The sequence below is a fragment of the Zootoca vivipara genome, chromosome 5, assembly GCF_965207765.1.
Source record: "Zootoca vivipara chromosome 5, rZooViv2.hap1.1, whole genome shotgun sequence".
Classification (NCBI taxonomy): Eukaryota; Metazoa; Chordata; class Lepidosauria; order Squamata; family Lacertidae; genus Zootoca; species Zootoca vivipara.
The window spans coordinates 28,237,734-28,255,335 of NC_142588.1; the positions used below are offsets into that span (position 1 = coordinate 28,237,734).

Consider the following 17,602-nt stretch of genomic DNA (forward strand, 5'->3'; position numbering starts at 1 on the left):
GTGCCTTTTGCTTGGTCGCATGCAGCCCGCCCCCCGATCCCAGTAATCCCAATAATATTTTTTTTAAAAAAACAAACTATTTTTTCTACCCTAGAAATTTTTTATTTTTAAACCTGGAATTGTATACATGATGCATGATAAAGTAAACATGGATTATGCATTCAAAATAAAATAGTACCGAGACAGTATCCTACAGGATATTAAAAAGTGGTATGCAAACACATGTTCGACTTCCTGATTGGACTGCAAAACCCAACTCATTTCTTGCAGAAACTGACAAAGAGTTTCATTCCACTCTAAAACATAATCAGAACTACTTGGGAACACATTTCTGGGTGAATTATGCACAAGGATGTGACGGTCAAATGTTTCCCTTTCTTAAATGATGCAGAACTGTCAACGTGGTGAACAGCACACAGTAGTAAGTCGTTATGAGTTCCATACAAGTCCAAGTTGTATGCATGGCTGGACTGGCTGGACTGGCTAAATTTAAAACTAAATCAGAAAGATGGTTATGGAGCGCTAAGCCAATATTCCCAGAATTCACAATAGTCAAAAGGGAATATGTCCCGCTGAACAAATCAAGCTACAAAAAGGATTCTGTCATAATGGCGGAAAACAATGCTTCACAAATCTACAATTCTGTAAATTCACATTTGTGCTTCCTTCAAAGGAAGCACTGCTACCAAGTAGGAGGTAATGACATATTTCACGAGACTGACCCAGTGAAGTACTTAGTGCTGTATCAAAATGGCTCGAGTCCCGACTGAAAACTCTGCTTTCACCCTCCCTTCAAGCCTTGGAAGAAGCTACTGGTGCCTGCTTTTCTCAGCTTTGTGCAGGGATTATAGCTGTTTTCTAAAAGCAAACTGAAATGCACAGTAGCATCAGAATACAAGTTAAGACCACTCCTCCTAGTCAGCAGGTAGCCCAAAACACAGTTGTGAAGTCCTGTTCTACCTATAAATAGGAACGGAGAGTGGAATGTTTTCATTATACCTGAGGCTGATTCGCCACTGAGGTGGTTTTCAGTGTAGTACCACAAAAGAGTTGGATCACCTGTTGACTGACGGTATTCTGCTCCCTGGGCTTCCCAGGGGGAATGCTATCAACATTAAGGCAAACCTGTGAGTGCTCTCTTTAGAAATGTACCTTACAGTCAACGCAGCACACAAACAAAGCCAAACAGAGTCCGCTATTGTAAGATTACATTTAAAACAAAAACAAGAGTTGCTGTTAGTGCTCTCCACTTTTATAAAAGCTCACGGCCAGTTACAGGAAGGAGAGCAGAGCTCTGGACTTCTCAAAATCCAATTCTGGCACCTAGGAATCGCAAAATCGCTTTCTAACACTGCTGAGAGTGCATTATTTTAAGCTGGAGCAAAACATTCAGATAACTGAGTAAGTGTGTTGCCCTTGAAGCTGCTCCACAGATACGCCACAACTCAATAGGGCTGTGGGCGGCACTGTAAAAAAAAAATCCAGAGAAAGAGGAAAGCAGCAAGATGATACCATGGGGGAAAGGAACAGAGTTAAGTACCTCATATCTCCCTTTCAGAGCAAATCCCACACCTGGTGATTTGGAAAAAACAAACGAGTTTCTCCTTTTCTCCTCTTCCATCACTTTCAGTTCTTTTCCCGTGGCTCATCATTCAGCACAAACAAACAAAAAGCCAACCAGGAGGAAGGAAAGGAATGTATAGATGTTGAACACCTGAGAATGAGGGGGGTAGAATGGAGTCGCAGTGGCCATAAATATAGCTGTTCTGTCGAGGACTAGTAGTAGCAGCAGTGAGCAAGTGTGAAGAAACACAAGGAGTTAGTATTAGAAAGGGGGGAGGGAAACCACTTAACTCTGAAAGCTCACATAAACAAAATGGTGAACAGAGCCGGTGCTTATCAGAGAGAGAGATGTGACAAGAACAGAGATCAAGCTGCCATATGATCTGCAGGAGGACCAACATTCCCTTCCCCTGGAATTCTTTAGAATACCATCCTTCAGTGGACAGTGCACACAGACTCAGTGGTGGCCTGGAGACCCATTCACATGTGCTTCAGATGAAGGAGACATTTCCGTGCTGTACAGGCAGTCCAAGTAAACACCAGCAATCTCTGAAATCATATTCCTGTCAGGGATGGCTTGGGCCATGCCATAGATGGCACCCTATAAAAGTCAAAACACAACAAAAAGTCAGTAAATGCGTCCAAGCTGCTGCTGCTGCTTCTTTGCAAATGCAAGACGCTCCTGCTGAAATTCAACCCAAAGCATCCCCTTAGAATTTGAGGGTCGTCTTACCAGGCCAGTGGTCTTGCCCTCGGGGAACTTCATGATCTCATGGACACATTCTTTGATGTCGTTCAGCAGCCGTTCAACCACCCCAGGCTTCGTGTGCACTTGGGTTAAGCAAAAATGAATACTAGGGAAGGAGATAAAAAGACAAAAAATTAGCTTTGTTCCCAATAGTGCTGTTCTGTTTCACAGGCGTTTGTACCTATCCTTTCCTTTAGTTCTAGAAAACTGCTGGAAGATCCGAGGAGCATCTTTTATCCATACACAATGCTCACCTGTGTGGAATACAGCAGCCGTTTTGGTTTTCGAACAGACTGGAGCTGGCTGTAAATTTACAAAAATGCAAAAGGAGGCGCTGCCTCTATGTGCTTCCTGTTTCTCTTGAGAAACCAGGCTATTTGTTCGGAGCGTTGTGAAGCCACAGAACACCCAACGAGTCAATACCTTTTTCACTCTGCTACTGAAATGCAGAAGCCATCTGTGTCAACTTTTTTGGTTTAAAAAATAGTTTAAAAAGGAAAGTGTCTTTGTGAGATCAAATGCAGGAGGAGCTTCCCACCCTCCTCGCATCGTGGCATAATGGCATGTGAATTCCTTTGCCCTTCCTCGCCATGCCCTCACGCCCTCACTCCAGACGCTTTGAGTACTCGGGTCCCATAGAATGTAGTCATTTCTAATGTGGCTATTGCAGTAAAGCAATTTTTTGGGGGGGGGGGCGCCAAAACAGCTCCTTGATTGTTGCTCATTCTCCTATCTCCCAGATGATCATCAAAGCACTCAGCCCACAGAGCCCAGGATCACAATGAGCTCACCTTGGAGGAAACTGCAGAATGTTCAGATTCCATCCTCTCGTTATTAACATGTTTGACAACCGATATATGTCAAATTTGTCCGACCCCAAAGCAAGTGCAGACACCTCGGGATTTCCAAAGATGAAGAGATTGTCAATTTTCCGCAGCCTTAAAAAGATGCATGTTTTAAAAGTTTACATTATTACAGTATTATTGAATTTACCCAGAGGTCTCGGAGCGGTTGGCAGAACAAAATCAAAATAGTCCTATTGCCTTTTTATACTGATTTTAAAAAAATGATGCATACACCCTAATTGTTGTCAAAGGCTGGCTTCCCTCCCTCTAAATTCAGAAAAACCCTCAATCTTCCCCTAAAAGAACACAGAAAGCAGTTACTGATCAGTGTCACCCTTCTTCCCCTCCAGAACAGCTGAAAGGAGCAGTTCGGAAGCTTTCCCAGTGTCGCTTAACCACGGTTTCAAGTTGGCTCATTTCACACAAACAGAAGGTTGATAAATAAGCCACTGTTAAAGGAAAATGTAAGCAAACACTTCGAAACTCCTTGCAGCCATGCTGACTGGAGGAGGAGAGGGAAGTATGTGAGCTTTAGGCTTGCATAGGTCTGTTCATATCACACTAAACAATGATTTATTCTCAGTGGTGGGGAAGCTCATGGTCAGGGATGATGGGAGCTGTAGTTCAACCACACCTGGAAGGCCATAGCTTCCCCATCCCCTGTCTAGCATGGGCCAAATTTGACAGGTGGACAAATTTCAACCAACATTATGATGTCATGATTGGCAGATGGGTGGCCCCAACCATCTCTCGAAATCTCTATTCGAAGCATCTGGCTTTGCCCCCTTTAAACCCCGCACGTACTCTGCTTCGAGGAAGCGTGCAGCTGCAATTATCTTCCTGGTGTATTCCACATATCCGTCTTCTCCTATGTGCATCATCGTCGCCCAGCAAGCTGCGATGAGGCCACCTGGCCTGGAACCAGACATGGTAGGGGAGGCGTAGATACCACCTGGCCAGTCAGGGGCAATGAAGAACTGATACTGCCGATATCTCTCACTGCTGTATAGGATCACGGAGGAGCCCTTTGGCGCATAGCCGTACTGCAGAGGGTGAGATGGGAGTCCGAGTTGCAAAACAATAAAAAGCAAGCATTTAATACAAATCTTCCCCCCCCCCAAGAATCTGATGGAGACTGAATTCCACAGACATGTTCAAACCTCTTCTGCAGGGAATTGCAGGGCAGAACCGACAACTTAATGATTCCACACTGGAATTCAGCGATTTTTAAAATGTTGTGTGGGTTTCCTTTTTTTCTTATAAAGCATTCCAGCTGCTGAAAGTCTATGGGCAGGTGAGAGCTCGGCCAGATGAGGGCAAAGAGCCACCTGCACCGGGATCTCGCTCTCACCATGGCCAACCAGATGCCTATAGGAAGCCTGCAAGCTATTTAGAGTGTCTCTTTCAAAGATAGGGCGTAACAAGGGCACAGGTGTCAACTTGCTAAAAAGACAGAGGATCACATCTGAAACCAATTCCAAACATTCTGAAGATTAATGTATTAATTAATGCATTTAGTCTTCTATTAAAGTCCACTCCTTTCTTGCAAAGGTAAATTCTCCTGCCGTGTACACATCTGCCATCATGCTTATATACCCTGAACCTAAACAAGTTTTCCGAGAAGTGCGGTGCAATTTATTTGCAAGGACTTATGTTTAGGATTGCAGTTTAGGGCAAATGTCCAGTGGCATGATCATAAAAGTGTTCCCGTACAAATGAACCGGAAGCAGAATTAAAGGAACCATGCCTGATCCAGTCTGGAGAGTGGACAATCAACTCAAGCTAGATTTTCTCCATTAAACCTGCTTAAACTCACCTTGTGCGTATCTGCAGAAATGCTGGTGACACCTTTCACTCGGAAATCAAAACCCTGCTTCAGAGGGTACCCTGCCTTCTCCATGAAGACAATGAGAAAGCCCCCCAGGCACGCGTCCACGTGGAAGGGAATCTTGTATTTCAATGCAAGCTGTGCCAAAGGGGGGGGAATCAACTTAGTTTCTCCAGCTAAACCAAAAGCAACAAGACGGAAACTTCCTGCCAAGTGTGAACCTCAAAAGTATCAAACCTATTTACATTGTTTGAAAAGACGACTGAGCATTCTTCCCTAAAAAGATGCATAATTCACCATTCTCAAGGCATTCTACAAGCAAGGAGGCCCTGACCAGTGGCTTCAGATTCTGGTAGCGTCTACCGAACTCCTCCTATTTGTAATTTCCAAACTGTTATCTTCCCTTTGATCCTCATTAAGTCAATGAAGGGGAGATCTGCATCAGTACAGGGTTGCTTCGAATCCAAAACTGATCACAAGGAACGGTCCTTGTGAGGGCCATGTTTTGCTCACAGTCTTCTTTTGCTGGCAAAGTCAAGGTCGCTCCGACTTCCAACTAAGTGCTTGAACAGCTCCTGCTTGGTATTCGCACTACAGGATACTTAAGCAGTATGAAATGTAGGGCACTGCCTTATACCAAGTCAGATCTAGCTCTATATGGACTGGCGGAGGTTCTCCAGAATTTGATGCCAAAATAATTGCCATTCCTACCTAGAGATGCCAGGAGGTTGAAGCAGGGATATTTGGCCTGCAAAACATGTTCACCACCACTGAGCTGAAGCCCCTCTCTTAAGGTACAGCCTGATTACCACCCCAATGCCCAGGGCAGGATTTGAAGCATAACATGGCTACATAAATTTGCACATACAATGTAAATGTATGTTTCTAACTGAGAGCCACACATGCCAGAACATACAGCACACTCTCTCCTGGGCTGAGCCCACACAGGTATCTGCTCAGCAAGTCATACGTTTTGCTAGAGCGGGTGACACTTGGTGAAAACTTGCATTGCAGCAAGGAGGAGCAGTTGCAACACCTAAGCCCACAGAAGGTATGGTAATAGAACCGTTTGCAGCCATCTTCCAAAGATGTGGAGCTGCACTCAGCTATATCAGGATCTTGCAGTCACTTTGCAAGGGATGCGGGTTTGTATTTATGGACACTTGGTGCCATGCAGGAGGCAGATCTGTGCTTGCAGCTGGGTTTTCCATTCATCAACTATGGACTGGGGGGGGGACTTTGTGTGTTGAAAACAACCCCCCACCCCACCCCCACCCAAAGTAAGCAATGTGTATATCAGGTTAAAGTAGCACAAAGGTAGTTACCTCTGCGACCTCCTCAATTGGGTCCATGACTCCATGAGGAAACTGCGGTGCTGAGCAGACCAGCATGGCTGTATTCTTGGAAATGGCTCTCTTCATTGCCTGGGGGGAAAAAATCAAGAGGAAATGATCAGGCAGTCAAGAAACTCTGTTAAGATACCAGTCTTCAGACTGGCACAATCAGGCTTGCAACTATGATTGGGGTACCAGGGCCTTTTGATGAACCCTGTCCTGGGAAGCCCAACAATGTTCGATACTTTACACAGTCACTATTGACAAGAGGTCTGAGAATATCTGAGCAATACCTTAACATCTACTTGCATCGTCTTGGTCAATGGAATGTGCACAATCTTCATCCCAAAATAATGAGCTGCTTTATCAAATGCCGCATGGACGCTCTGTGGAACCAGCCTGGGGAAGACAGATAGAGCAAGATGTCTCAGAAAACGTTTGTAGTTGCCTGTGATTCGTATCTTTCCTGCTTTATCCCCTCCTTGTCTGCACAAAAATAAACGGATATACACCTGAAAGCTTGGGAGATGTGGGGGACTTAAAAGAAATACATGCATCGCATGGACCTCTGGCAAGTTGTTTCTGCTATTAAAATAAAACCAGCAACCACACAAGACCACAGTTTGGAAAACTGCACAAGTTATTCTGTGGGCCCAGTGGGGTATTTGGCTTGTCACAAACAACAGTCACCACCCTCTGCATGGCAGGCAGCTTTGGGAACAGAAGGGCTCAGGGTTGTGGGTTCAAGCCTTACATTGGGCAAAAGATTCCCGCATTGACAGGGGGCTGGACTAGATGATCCTCGTGGGCCCTTCCAATTTTGTGATCCTATTATTCTGCCTCCACTGACAACAACCAAACTCCAAAGTGCTCCTAGATAAGCAAAAGTCTTTGGGGGGGGGTGCATTTAGAAGAGGTTTCAAAGTTGCACTTTAAATTCTTGCCATTCTACAGTGAATTCAGAGTTTAATTTAGAGTATGACCATTGGCCACACGGGCTGGGACTGATGGGAGTTGGGAGTCCAAAAAACATCTGAAGGGAACCATGTTTGGCTACCCCTTCCGCTTAGGTTTTTGGTTCCATTTTATTCGGTATAAAGTATTGGCCCAGCATATGAAAAGTTAAAGTAGGGACCGGTCTAAAAAGATGCTTAATGAAAATAACTTCTCCTATAATAAGGAGAAGTTACTTTGTGATTAATTACTTTGTTGGGAGGGGGAATAAAAATGGACCACACTGACCACACACACATAAAAAGACCCTGCTGGATCAGGCCAATGGCCCATCTAGTCCAGCATCCTGTTCTCACAGTGGCCAACCAGAGGCCAAGCAGGATCCAAGTACAAGACCACTCTCTGCTCTTGTGGTTTCCAGAAACTGGTGTTCAGAAGCGTAAGATGCAGGAGAGAGAGAGAGAGAGAGAGAGAGAGAGAGAGAGAGAGAGAGAGAGAGAATGGGCTACATACATTTCTGGATGCTTGATTCCTTTCTCGTAAGCCAAATTCCTGTAAGCTTTACAGACCATCAGGATACTCTCAGTCCCACCAGAGGTCATCTGTTTAGAAGGAATTAAAAACAACAGACACACTTAAATGACCACATACAAATGGAAGTACAGTCTTATACTGGAAAGTGAATTTTAGTCTCTAGTCATCAGAAACTCTGAAAGTGTGTGTGCGCGCACACACACACACAAATATCACGGGAGAGGATGTAAGTGCCACAGCAACACCACAATCAAGCCAAGGATATGCAATGCCCTATCCTAACAAGGGAAGAATTCCACACACGCAAATTGCACTAACAGAACAAAGGGACTCCCAGCTGGACTGTCAGCATGTTAACTACAAAAGCTCCTGTAGGCAGTCATGGCAAGGACTTTTCTGCAGCCAGACTTGTTGGTACACATAAACCCAAAGAGACATATTGACGTAATCTGAGAAAGGGAGACAGTTGAATGAGAAATCTGCTTAAGGGACTTGGCTGTTGTTGTTGTTGGCCTGGTGTGGTGGGATCCAGCGTCCAAGCCACTCTTTCTTAACTCCTTTGTGCAAAAGTGTATCTAAACATTCCAGCTACTGTGCATATCAGAAAAGAGCAGAGTTGTGGTATTTTGAAGATTAGGACCACTCTTCATTGGACAATCCCAAATTTATAAGTGGTAGAAATGTAAATGAGAGTCTAGTCCATTACTGAGTGAGGTTGTCAGCACAATTTCAAGCTAAGAACATTGCAGAACTGCCACGTTCAGACCCTTTCTGACCCCTGCTTAAAGCTTTGATGTCAACTTTAGCTTATATAACACTGTCTTGGTTGCCTTCCAGTGTAGACTATTATCTCCTTGAGACTATGAATCACTGTCACAGGACATTAATATTCTGGTTTTTGCAATATATTGGGCAGCTGGCCAATGTCAGGTGACTCAGCAACAGCTGACAGCTTTTTTGCTGACTGACTTCCACTAATAAAAAGGGGAAGCTCAGAACGTGACAAGCAAAAAATGAAGCAGACAACGTCTGGGGATATCTTTCTAATTCTGTATGCAAAAAAAGCTGAATTTGACTATTTTAAGGGAAATGGGGAGATGTCTTATCACACACACACACACACAGAGTGGTACCTCGCAAGACAAATGCCCTGCAAGACGAATTTTTCACAAGACGAATGCGTCTTGCAATCTGATGGTGACTCGCAAGACGAATTCATTTTGCGAAAAATTCATCTTGCGAATCGCGGTTTCCCATAGGAATGCATTGAAATTTAATTAATGCGTTTCAATGGCAAAAAAAGAAATTTCAATGCATTCCTATGGGAAACCGTGATTCACAAGACAAATTTTTCACAAAATGAATTGACTCGCAGAACTAATTCGTCTTGCGAGGCACCACTGTATATATACACACACTCTCTCAAAGGAAGTTTAAAGGGTATAACTCTTCCTTGCTAAACTGTCAGTTCCACTACATATAAGGTTGGCATTCCACAGCAGAACACCCTATTACGATCATTTTTAAGCACCTCCAGAGTACTTCCTACATGGCACATGAATAAAGAAGAACCATTTCTATGAAAGGAGAGCAAATCTCAAATTATGGCACTTTGGCAGCAGTGGGTATTTTTACACTACAAACCAGTTTAAAATTAACATTCCTCTCCCAGGAATCCTGGGGGGTGTAGTTCTGTGGGAATTCTCAACATCCTCATCAAACTACACTTCCCAAGATTCTTCGGGGGAGGCTGTTACAGTCGAACTACCCACAACTATGCCTCAGTTGTGGAAACTTCATGAAAACACAATGCCAGTACTGAAGGTCAATGTAATAGATTTAGTGCACTTACTATAAGGAAAGGTGAATATATATTTTTTTAAAAAAATGACAAATAATAAAGGCACGTATATTGTGTGCATATGAAAAAAGTTTGTGTGCCAGAAGTAATAACTTGCATGATAAAAAATTTACTAGCCTTGCAGGTTGAAACCACAAAGTCCAACTGAACGAGTACAAATAGCTCCCTGCCACAGAATTGGAGAATTGGAAAGGACCCTGAGGATCATCTAGTCCAACCCCCTGCAATGTAGGAATATGCAGCTGCCCCATGCAGGGATCGAACCTGCAACCTTGGCGTTATCAGCACCACGCTCTAACCAACTGAGCTATCCACCTATGGCTTATTTGTGAAACCTGTAGTTCCCTACCAAATCTCAGAATCACTGTAACCCCCTTGGAATACATAGCTCACAATTTGTCAATGTAAGATCCCACATGCTTTTGATTCCTTTCCCTTAAAAAACAAACAAACCCAAGAAAACAAACTGTCATTGCACAAGACAGTATGTCACTCCCGACCGTATCCCTCTAACAAAAAAAAGAACAGATGATGTACTGTTTGTTTTTAGCAGAAGCCTGACAGCTGTGAAAACACTAACAAGGAATTGTATGTTGCTCAGCAAGATTCTTATCCCAGTGCTGTTGTTCTTCCCAAGTGGGATTTGAGTAAAGCACTGGCTAATTTCAGCATGGCATGTGTCTGGAAAGAAAAGGCTGGGCTTATTTGCAAGCGAGGGAAGCATGGGGTGTCATCTCCCCCCCCCTAAAAAAAAAAAGAAAGAAAATAAAACCAAAGATAGCATTTCCTATACAAAAAACTCCTCTTTTATTCTGACCTGTTCTGTGTAAGGAAATTACTTGACAGGAAATCTTCATACTAACCTTCCCCAACCTGGTGCCCCTTCATATGTTATGTTATGTTATACTACAACTATCATCAGCACCTGCTAGCACAGCCACTGATGGAAGATGTAGTACATACAGCAACATTTGGGAGGGAGGCAGGGAGGCAGGTTCTGCTTCCAGTGCATATCTAGTTATTAAACCCCCAGAACAGCTGGGCAAAAAAAAATTGGCCTTATTCGTTTTTCCTTTTCACTTTTGTTTCTTGACAAGATTATTCTGAATGTTGCCAGTTTGAGCAGGGAACAGCACATTTAAAATGTGCATTTCTGAAGTCTGCAGAAGACAGAAAGGGCGTGTGAGAGACCAAGAGGAATAAATATCCTTTGGTACTGGGATTAAAGCTCATGGGTAGTTTCCTCGTTAAAAGTGGGAATGGTTTTGCAAGCACAAGAGGCAATGTTAAGTTTGTTACAATGGTAGAGGAGTACGACAGAAGCATGTAATCCTCTGAGTTTGGTTGGAAACCCACAAGGCGGCAGCACATCTATGCCCACAGACACAGCAAAACTGGAGCGACACATAGCCTGAACCTCTGGTAAAAACAAAATGCCACCATTGGCAATTAATTCTTTACGGGTAAGAGCAGTGGGACTGCTCTTAAGACTTGGTAGGCTTTCACCAGAGGTTCCGACTGTGCCTTGTCCCTAATCATCTTCTCACTGTTGCAATATATTTTGCATTGAAAGTCAAGCCTTGCAGGCTGGAAGTGGCAAGAAGGCCTATGTGCACAGCCTTTGTAAACTGGAAATAAACCAGAAGTGTTTATTTCATATGGTGCAAGAGAGGAGACTAAAAATGAAAGCTCCCCATTTCACAAGGTAAAACATGCCCGGGCACTGACCCAACGCAGTAGTAGATGTGGCAAAAAAAATCAGCCTGGAATTCCTTGGGTCAGGCAATAAGAATACTGCTACAGCTCTTCGCCACATTTAGTTTCTTTGTTTAGCGTAATAGCTCAAGAACTTTCTTTGAAGGGTAGTGATAGCTAGACGATACTTGGGCTCAGTGGCTTTTGATGAGTGGTGGATGCTAGCAGATTGCAAAGGCAGCAGAGATTTGAAAGTTTTAATTTCAGGAAATTAATTACAAAAGGGTTGGGATCATATTGCACCTCTCCCTGTTCCTTGCATTGACACACTTCTGCAAACATTCCATGCCTCTTGCAAACATTCCATGGCAAAATCTCTGGCATGTCTTACTAGACTAGAGCATAGTCAGTGAAGGACACAGAAGTATGGGAGCTTGCAGCTGGCTTGCAACAGCAGGGGAAGATCTAAGGGGAAGTTGTTTGGTTTTGCGGGGGTTGGCTGAGGTAGGTTTCAATAATGCACCTCCCAAGGGGAGGAATCATTCAAAGGTTGTTATGTAAACTTGCTGTGAAGTGAAACTCTGTGGGCTTAAAAAAAATTCTACAAAGGAAGTGGCAAAGAGGGAGCTTCACAGCATTATTGTATTAGGAGGGCCTGAGTCAAAAGGTAAAAGGTAAAGGACCCCTGGACGGTTAAGTCCAGTCAAAGGTGACTATGGGGTTGCGACACTCATCTCGCTTTCAGGCCAAGGGAGCCGGCAAAGGTCTACAGAAAGCTTTCTGGGTCATGTGGCCAGCATGACTAAACCGCTTCTGGCGCAACAGAACACCGTGACGGAAACCAGAGCGCCTGGAAACGCGCCAATTATGTTTTCATTAATCAGGCATAGTTATTAGGCCTCAGGATAAACGTCTGCTGTGCCCAAGCACTGAGAGGTATGGCCTTGAAACTCAACAATTCTATACCGCGAGAAAATAGATCAAGAAAAACATTTTTAAAAAGATTAGGAAAAGGAAGTATCTGTGCTGTGCTCTCAAGTTAAAAAAAGGAAAAGGACACTCAGAATTTCAAAAACACAGTTTAGCTTCCAGAAATTTACAGCAACAATAAAGAATGAGGAAGATATATTGACAGGCATGGCAATAATCAATTAACAAAGACTGTACCACTTTTTAAAAAAAGAATTGTTAATTGTACGTAAGCCTTTTTCTCTCTATCTTTATAGTGCAGAAGGACCCATTTTGTGTTACCAAAAGTCAAACAGAATTAACTAAGCAAATAAAGGCTGCACGGATTCAGTTAAATGGTATTTAGGCCCTTTTGAAAGTGTGGTGTCAGTAAGTTTGTGCGAAATGGAACTGTGGCTCCTAAGACCTAATGGGGCTTAGTGATTAAGAGAATGAGCTGTGATGATCCCACCAAGCTGCCACATAACACACGCATCTGTAACAGGAAGAAGGATACTAGCCTGTCTTACAGGGTAGTTGTAAGCATTCATTGAGAATATATGTGAAACCCTTTAACCCTTGAGAGGAAATGCTAAGTAAATGCTAACCACCAACAAATATGCAGCTATTCAAGCAACTATTCATATCATTGAAGAATTGCCTCCTCAAAACACCATCTGTCATATTTTCTGCTCCAAGTGAGTTCTATTAACCTCTAGCCATACACCATACACCTTTGAACTGTTAACCTCCTTCCTAAGTTTCACTGTCTGTGGGCAGCTCCTTCCCTACAGATTGCAAGGTGATGCTAACCCTGTAAGACGAGTTTGCAAGAAATTAATTTTAATAAGGTCGAAAGTACAACCCTCGCTTCCTTATATCACTGCCTGTGGGTCTGCTGCTTCTTTAGCAACAATGCCTTACCCAGTCAAGGTCACGGCTGGTGACTGGGCACCGATAGCAGTGGTTTCAGTGCACCGCTGCTTGGCTAGAAGCACTCGGCCTCAACTGGTGGGCAACACTGCACAACAACAGTCTACGGGTTCAGCCCCACAGACACAAAAAGACCATCCCTCCTCACAACTAAGCCTCTTTCAAAGAAGTCACTTGGCAGTCTTCATCTGCTGTTGGACAAGAGCAGCTGCCTCAATACTTAAAACTGGAATTTTATCCCTGCTCTCCCATTCAGGTCCTGTATACCTGAAGGAGCGTCTCCACCCCCATCGTTCAGCCCAGACACTGAGGTCCAGTGCTGAGGGCCTTCTGGCAGTTTCCTCACTGTGAGAAGTGAAGTTACAGGGAACCAGGCAGAGGGCCTTCTCGGTAATGGCACCCGCCCTGTGGAACGCCCTCCCATCAGATGTCAAGGCAATAAGCAACTACGGTATCTTACTCCTAAAAGACATCTGAAGTCAGCCCTGTTTAGGGAAGTTTTTAATGTTTAATGCTGTACAGTGGTGCCTCGACTTACGAAGGCGATCCGTTCCGCGGCGCTCTTTGTAAGTCGAAACCTTCGGATGTCGAAGCGTCCATTTTACGCATGCGCAAAGTACGATTTTTGTGCTTTGCGCATGCGCAGACCGCACACACCACTTCTGCACAGGTGCAGAACGCGCACACAGCGAAAAGGCTTCCGGGTTTGCCGACTTCGGAAGTCGAAACCTTCGGAAGTCGAGGCATTCGGAAGTCGAGGTACCACTGTATTGTGTTTTTCATATTCGGTTGGGAGCCGCCCAGAGTGGCTGGGGAAACCCAGCCAGGTGAGCGGGATATAAATAAAAAATTAATAAAAAATTAATTTAACTAATTATCCCTGTAATGTGGTGTTCTCTTTGCACCCCACACTCACATTCCTAAAAACATACATGAAGCACAGAAGCTTCTGCCAATACAGACAATGTACGAAAGGTATTTTTGGATCAGCACAGATAACTGTAAAAGGCAAACTTAGGGCATATCTACATTAACCGCTAAGATGTATTGCACCTTATTCATTGTGGCTTCCCAAACAATTCCTGGAAAATGTGGTACAGTGAGGCTGCTGGTTGCTAGAGATCCTTAGCCTTCTCTATCCCTCCCAAACTGCAGTTCCCAGAGTTCCCTGGAGAAGGGGATAACTACTACACAAGTTTCAGTCTAAGTACGTAGCACAGATCAGCATCCTAGCAGTAGAACTCTATAGAGATTGGTTTCATTGTTCATAAGGAACACATGCTAAAGAAAAACAGATTATTATTTTTTATTTCTGGTAGTTTTTATTTACATGGAGTTAGAAGATCAACACCATCCTGCATATCGAATGGTAATATTACATCTTGCAAGTTCATGTACGTCCAGGAACTGGAAACAGTATTGTGAACCTGACAGTTTTACTCTGGGGAAACGCCTGGAGAATATAAAGATTGACATAAAGATGTTCATCTCTCTTGGTAGAAAAGCAAATCAGTATACTTCACTTAAAGTGCATTGTTATTATTTTGATTATTATCTACCCTTCATCATCAGGTTCCAGGGCAGGTTACAACCATTTAAAATTCCGTATGTAAAACGAATTGCAAGAACAGGGTAGGTCCTGAATACATACATCTCATGTATCAACAGCCAGGGTAAAGAGATGATGATGGTGGTGATTTAGCATTTATATGCTGCGTGTCTGACTGGGTTGCCGCAGTGACTCTTGAGCAGCTTCCAACAAACTATAAAACCACAGAAAACATCACACCCATCGAAAGGCAAGCCCTTGACCTATTACAGATCTGTAGCCAAACAACTGTCTAGTTGGTTTCAAGTCAATCTACGGCAGGCATCCCCAAACTGCGGCCCTCCAGATGTTTTGGCCTACAACTCCCATGATCCCTAGCTAAGAGGACCAGTGGTCAGGGATGATGGGAATTGTAGTCCAAAACATCTGGAGGGCCAAAGTTTGGGGATGCCTGATCTACGGCATCCATTCTCTCCTCTCCATCACCCTCTCGGCATAGGTGAGACGCAGTGTTCCACAGCTTTGAAAGCCAGAGTTCCCAGATCCTGACCCACATACAATGCCTCTTGGCTTTATCAGACTGACAGTATGCAGCCCAGAGCACGACTGTTTTTGGACTACAACACCCATCACCCCTAGCTAGCAGGACCAATGGTCAGGGATGATGGGAGTTGTAGTCCAGTAACAGCTGAGGACCCAAGTTGGAGAAACACTGTTTATAGAATGGGACGGCACGCTGCATTGCTAGGGTCATAAACCCTAGGCTAACTGCGACACGAAGTTAAAATTAATGGGGTTAAGCAGGCCTAAATCTGTGCTGGATTTAGGCCTCTCATCTCATATCTTCATTAGCAACATTGGGGAGGGGGGTGTTTCCCGCTACCCCACCCATTGTTCTTGCAAGCCTTGCAAGTGACTGCAGGAGAGGGTCACTGAGTGAAATCACAGGGGGTGTTTTTCTAGGTCTGAAGTGGAACTGTGACACTCCCTTGTTCTTTTTGCTATTGAATGCTGCATGTCATTTAATCTTGTTTTATTTACAGTATTGAAATGTGGTTATTTTGTATATTGTTTTTGTTTTGCTATGTTATTCTGAAATTGCTATCGCGTTATTTTGCTATGTTATGAAAGTTTTTGCAATGTTTGCTTGAAATGTATCTGTTTCTTTGTTGTAAGCAGCTTTGAGCAGAGAGCCGGGGGGGGGGGAGCGGAATACAAATATAGTGAACGAATGAATGAATCTTACTGACCCTAAACTGCTCCAGCAACAAACACCGTCCACATTAGATCCAAAGGAACTCCTGCCTATTCGTTCACCTTCTTGGCAACAGCATATAGAAAATGCTGCTATTAAACATATGAGTTGCTGAAATACCAACCACAATTTTCACCCAACATACTGATTACATACAACTTGCTCTGATAACACACACACAGAGGGCGGAGGGAGAACACAATTCTCTTTTAATTTAGACTTTTTCAAAAACTGGACACCCACAATTCTAGGTGTTGTCCTCTTTAGAAATGGCAAGGCTTTTTACATTTGCAAGCAAGTTCATTGCCTGCACAGGTCAACCAACAACATTATGTAAACTAACTAGCCAAGCAGCTTGCAAATTGCAAGAGAGGTTATGAATAGGACTGCATAACTACCAAGGTATTTGGCAGGTTGTCCACAATTTCTTAATTACCTTTGATGAACAGCTGTTAATTGTCAGGACAGCTTATATATGTTCTGCCTAACCAGACCTATAATTTAGCTACCTATATTTTAGCTATGTAAATTTGTTTTCAAACTTTAACAAAATATAACGGTGTTTTGTTTCTCAACTGTTTTGTGGATTTCAACTGTGGTTTATCTACAATTTCATTTGTACACTTGCTTAGGCAGCTCTTCCATCAAGGTTATATACATATTCTAATAAATAAAATAACAATTTCATTAGAGTCGGCTAGACCCAAAGCAAATGCAGCTTCCCTTGGAAAGAAGGCAAAAAAAGACACACACTTTTTTCTGTAATGGATCTTTTAACATTTACACAAATACACTGACTGCAGCTAGTGGGATTCATGTTGTGTTACTTACTGTTCCACAAGATTTGGGGCCCCCGTGGAAAAGCGCGCAAGCCATTCTCACGACCTCTGCTTCCATCTTCCTCACGCCCGGGAATATATCTGGATGAAGCGGGTTACTCCATGCAAATTCCTCATAAACCTTCAGGGAGAAAAATGGCACAGGTGAGATCGCTCCTCCAAAGTAAACCCTGAAAAGGTGACGCTACACTGTGCTTTTTACATACAAGAGAAAGTCACCTCGCTCCCCATCCATCAAACTTGATTGGTTTCGGAGAAATCGCAGAAGGACACTGTGGAGTTTTCTCTGCTATAAAGTTTGTCCCAGAATGCTTTGCACACTCTCACCGATCATATCATCCAAACACCAAATTCTAATGCCGCAGAAGCTTTGAATAGGAGTTACGTCTCATGTGATGGCAGCTGTGTGAAGCGATGAGTGGAGCTATGCTTGCTGGCCTCAACCTCACAGACACTACCTGTTTCACCACCAACATCCACACCTTGGCTGCAAAGTCTGAAGCAGGGACCCCTAGGCTAAATCACGTGAGAAGCCTACATGCACACACTGAGGCGGCTTCCCACCCAAGGCATGGAGAGGGGTAGGGCCAGGTGGCAAAATGCAGCAGAGGAGCAGAACCTATCAGAGGCGGGGCCAGGAAGGCCATGTGACCTGGGCTTCAAACTCAAAGGGGGCCTCAAAGGTAGGCCCTTGCTCTTTTGGGGGGAATTGTGGG

General features: G+C 43.8%; 1 protein-coding gene and 1 non-coding gene across 2 annotated transcripts in view; both read right to left on the minus strand.

The window, feature by feature from the left end:
• Nucleotides 1-79: 79 nt before the first annotated feature.
• The window catches only part of SGPL1 (sphingosine-1-phosphate lyase 1), a 35,035-nt gene continuing 17,512 nt past the window's right edge, over nucleotides 80-17,602 (minus strand). The window contains exons 6-14 of the mRNA XM_035138700.3: nucleotides 16,879-17,007; nucleotides 7,786-7,874; nucleotides 6,612-6,717; nucleotides 6,310-6,408; nucleotides 4,973-5,122; nucleotides 3,961-4,199; nucleotides 3,103-3,249; nucleotides 2,297-2,417; nucleotides 80-2,164 (exon numbers count right to left, since the gene is read on the minus strand). Coding sequence (XP_034994591.1) covers nucleotides 2,021-2,164; nucleotides 2,297-2,417; nucleotides 3,103-3,249; nucleotides 3,961-4,199; nucleotides 4,973-5,122; nucleotides 6,310-6,408; nucleotides 6,612-6,717; nucleotides 7,786-7,874; nucleotides 16,879-17,007 — 1,224 coding nt within the window. The 3' untranslated portion in view covers nucleotides 80-2,020. The remainder of the gene's footprint in view (nucleotides 2,165-2,296; nucleotides 2,418-3,102; nucleotides 3,250-3,960; nucleotides 4,200-4,972; nucleotides 5,123-6,309; nucleotides 6,409-6,611; nucleotides 6,718-7,785; nucleotides 7,875-16,878; nucleotides 17,008-17,602) is intronic.
• On the minus strand, nucleotides 9,911-9,989 carry TRNAI-GAU (transfer RNA isoleucine (anticodon GAU)). Its single transcript has one exon. It is a non-coding gene; the product is annotated as a tRNA-Ile (tRNA).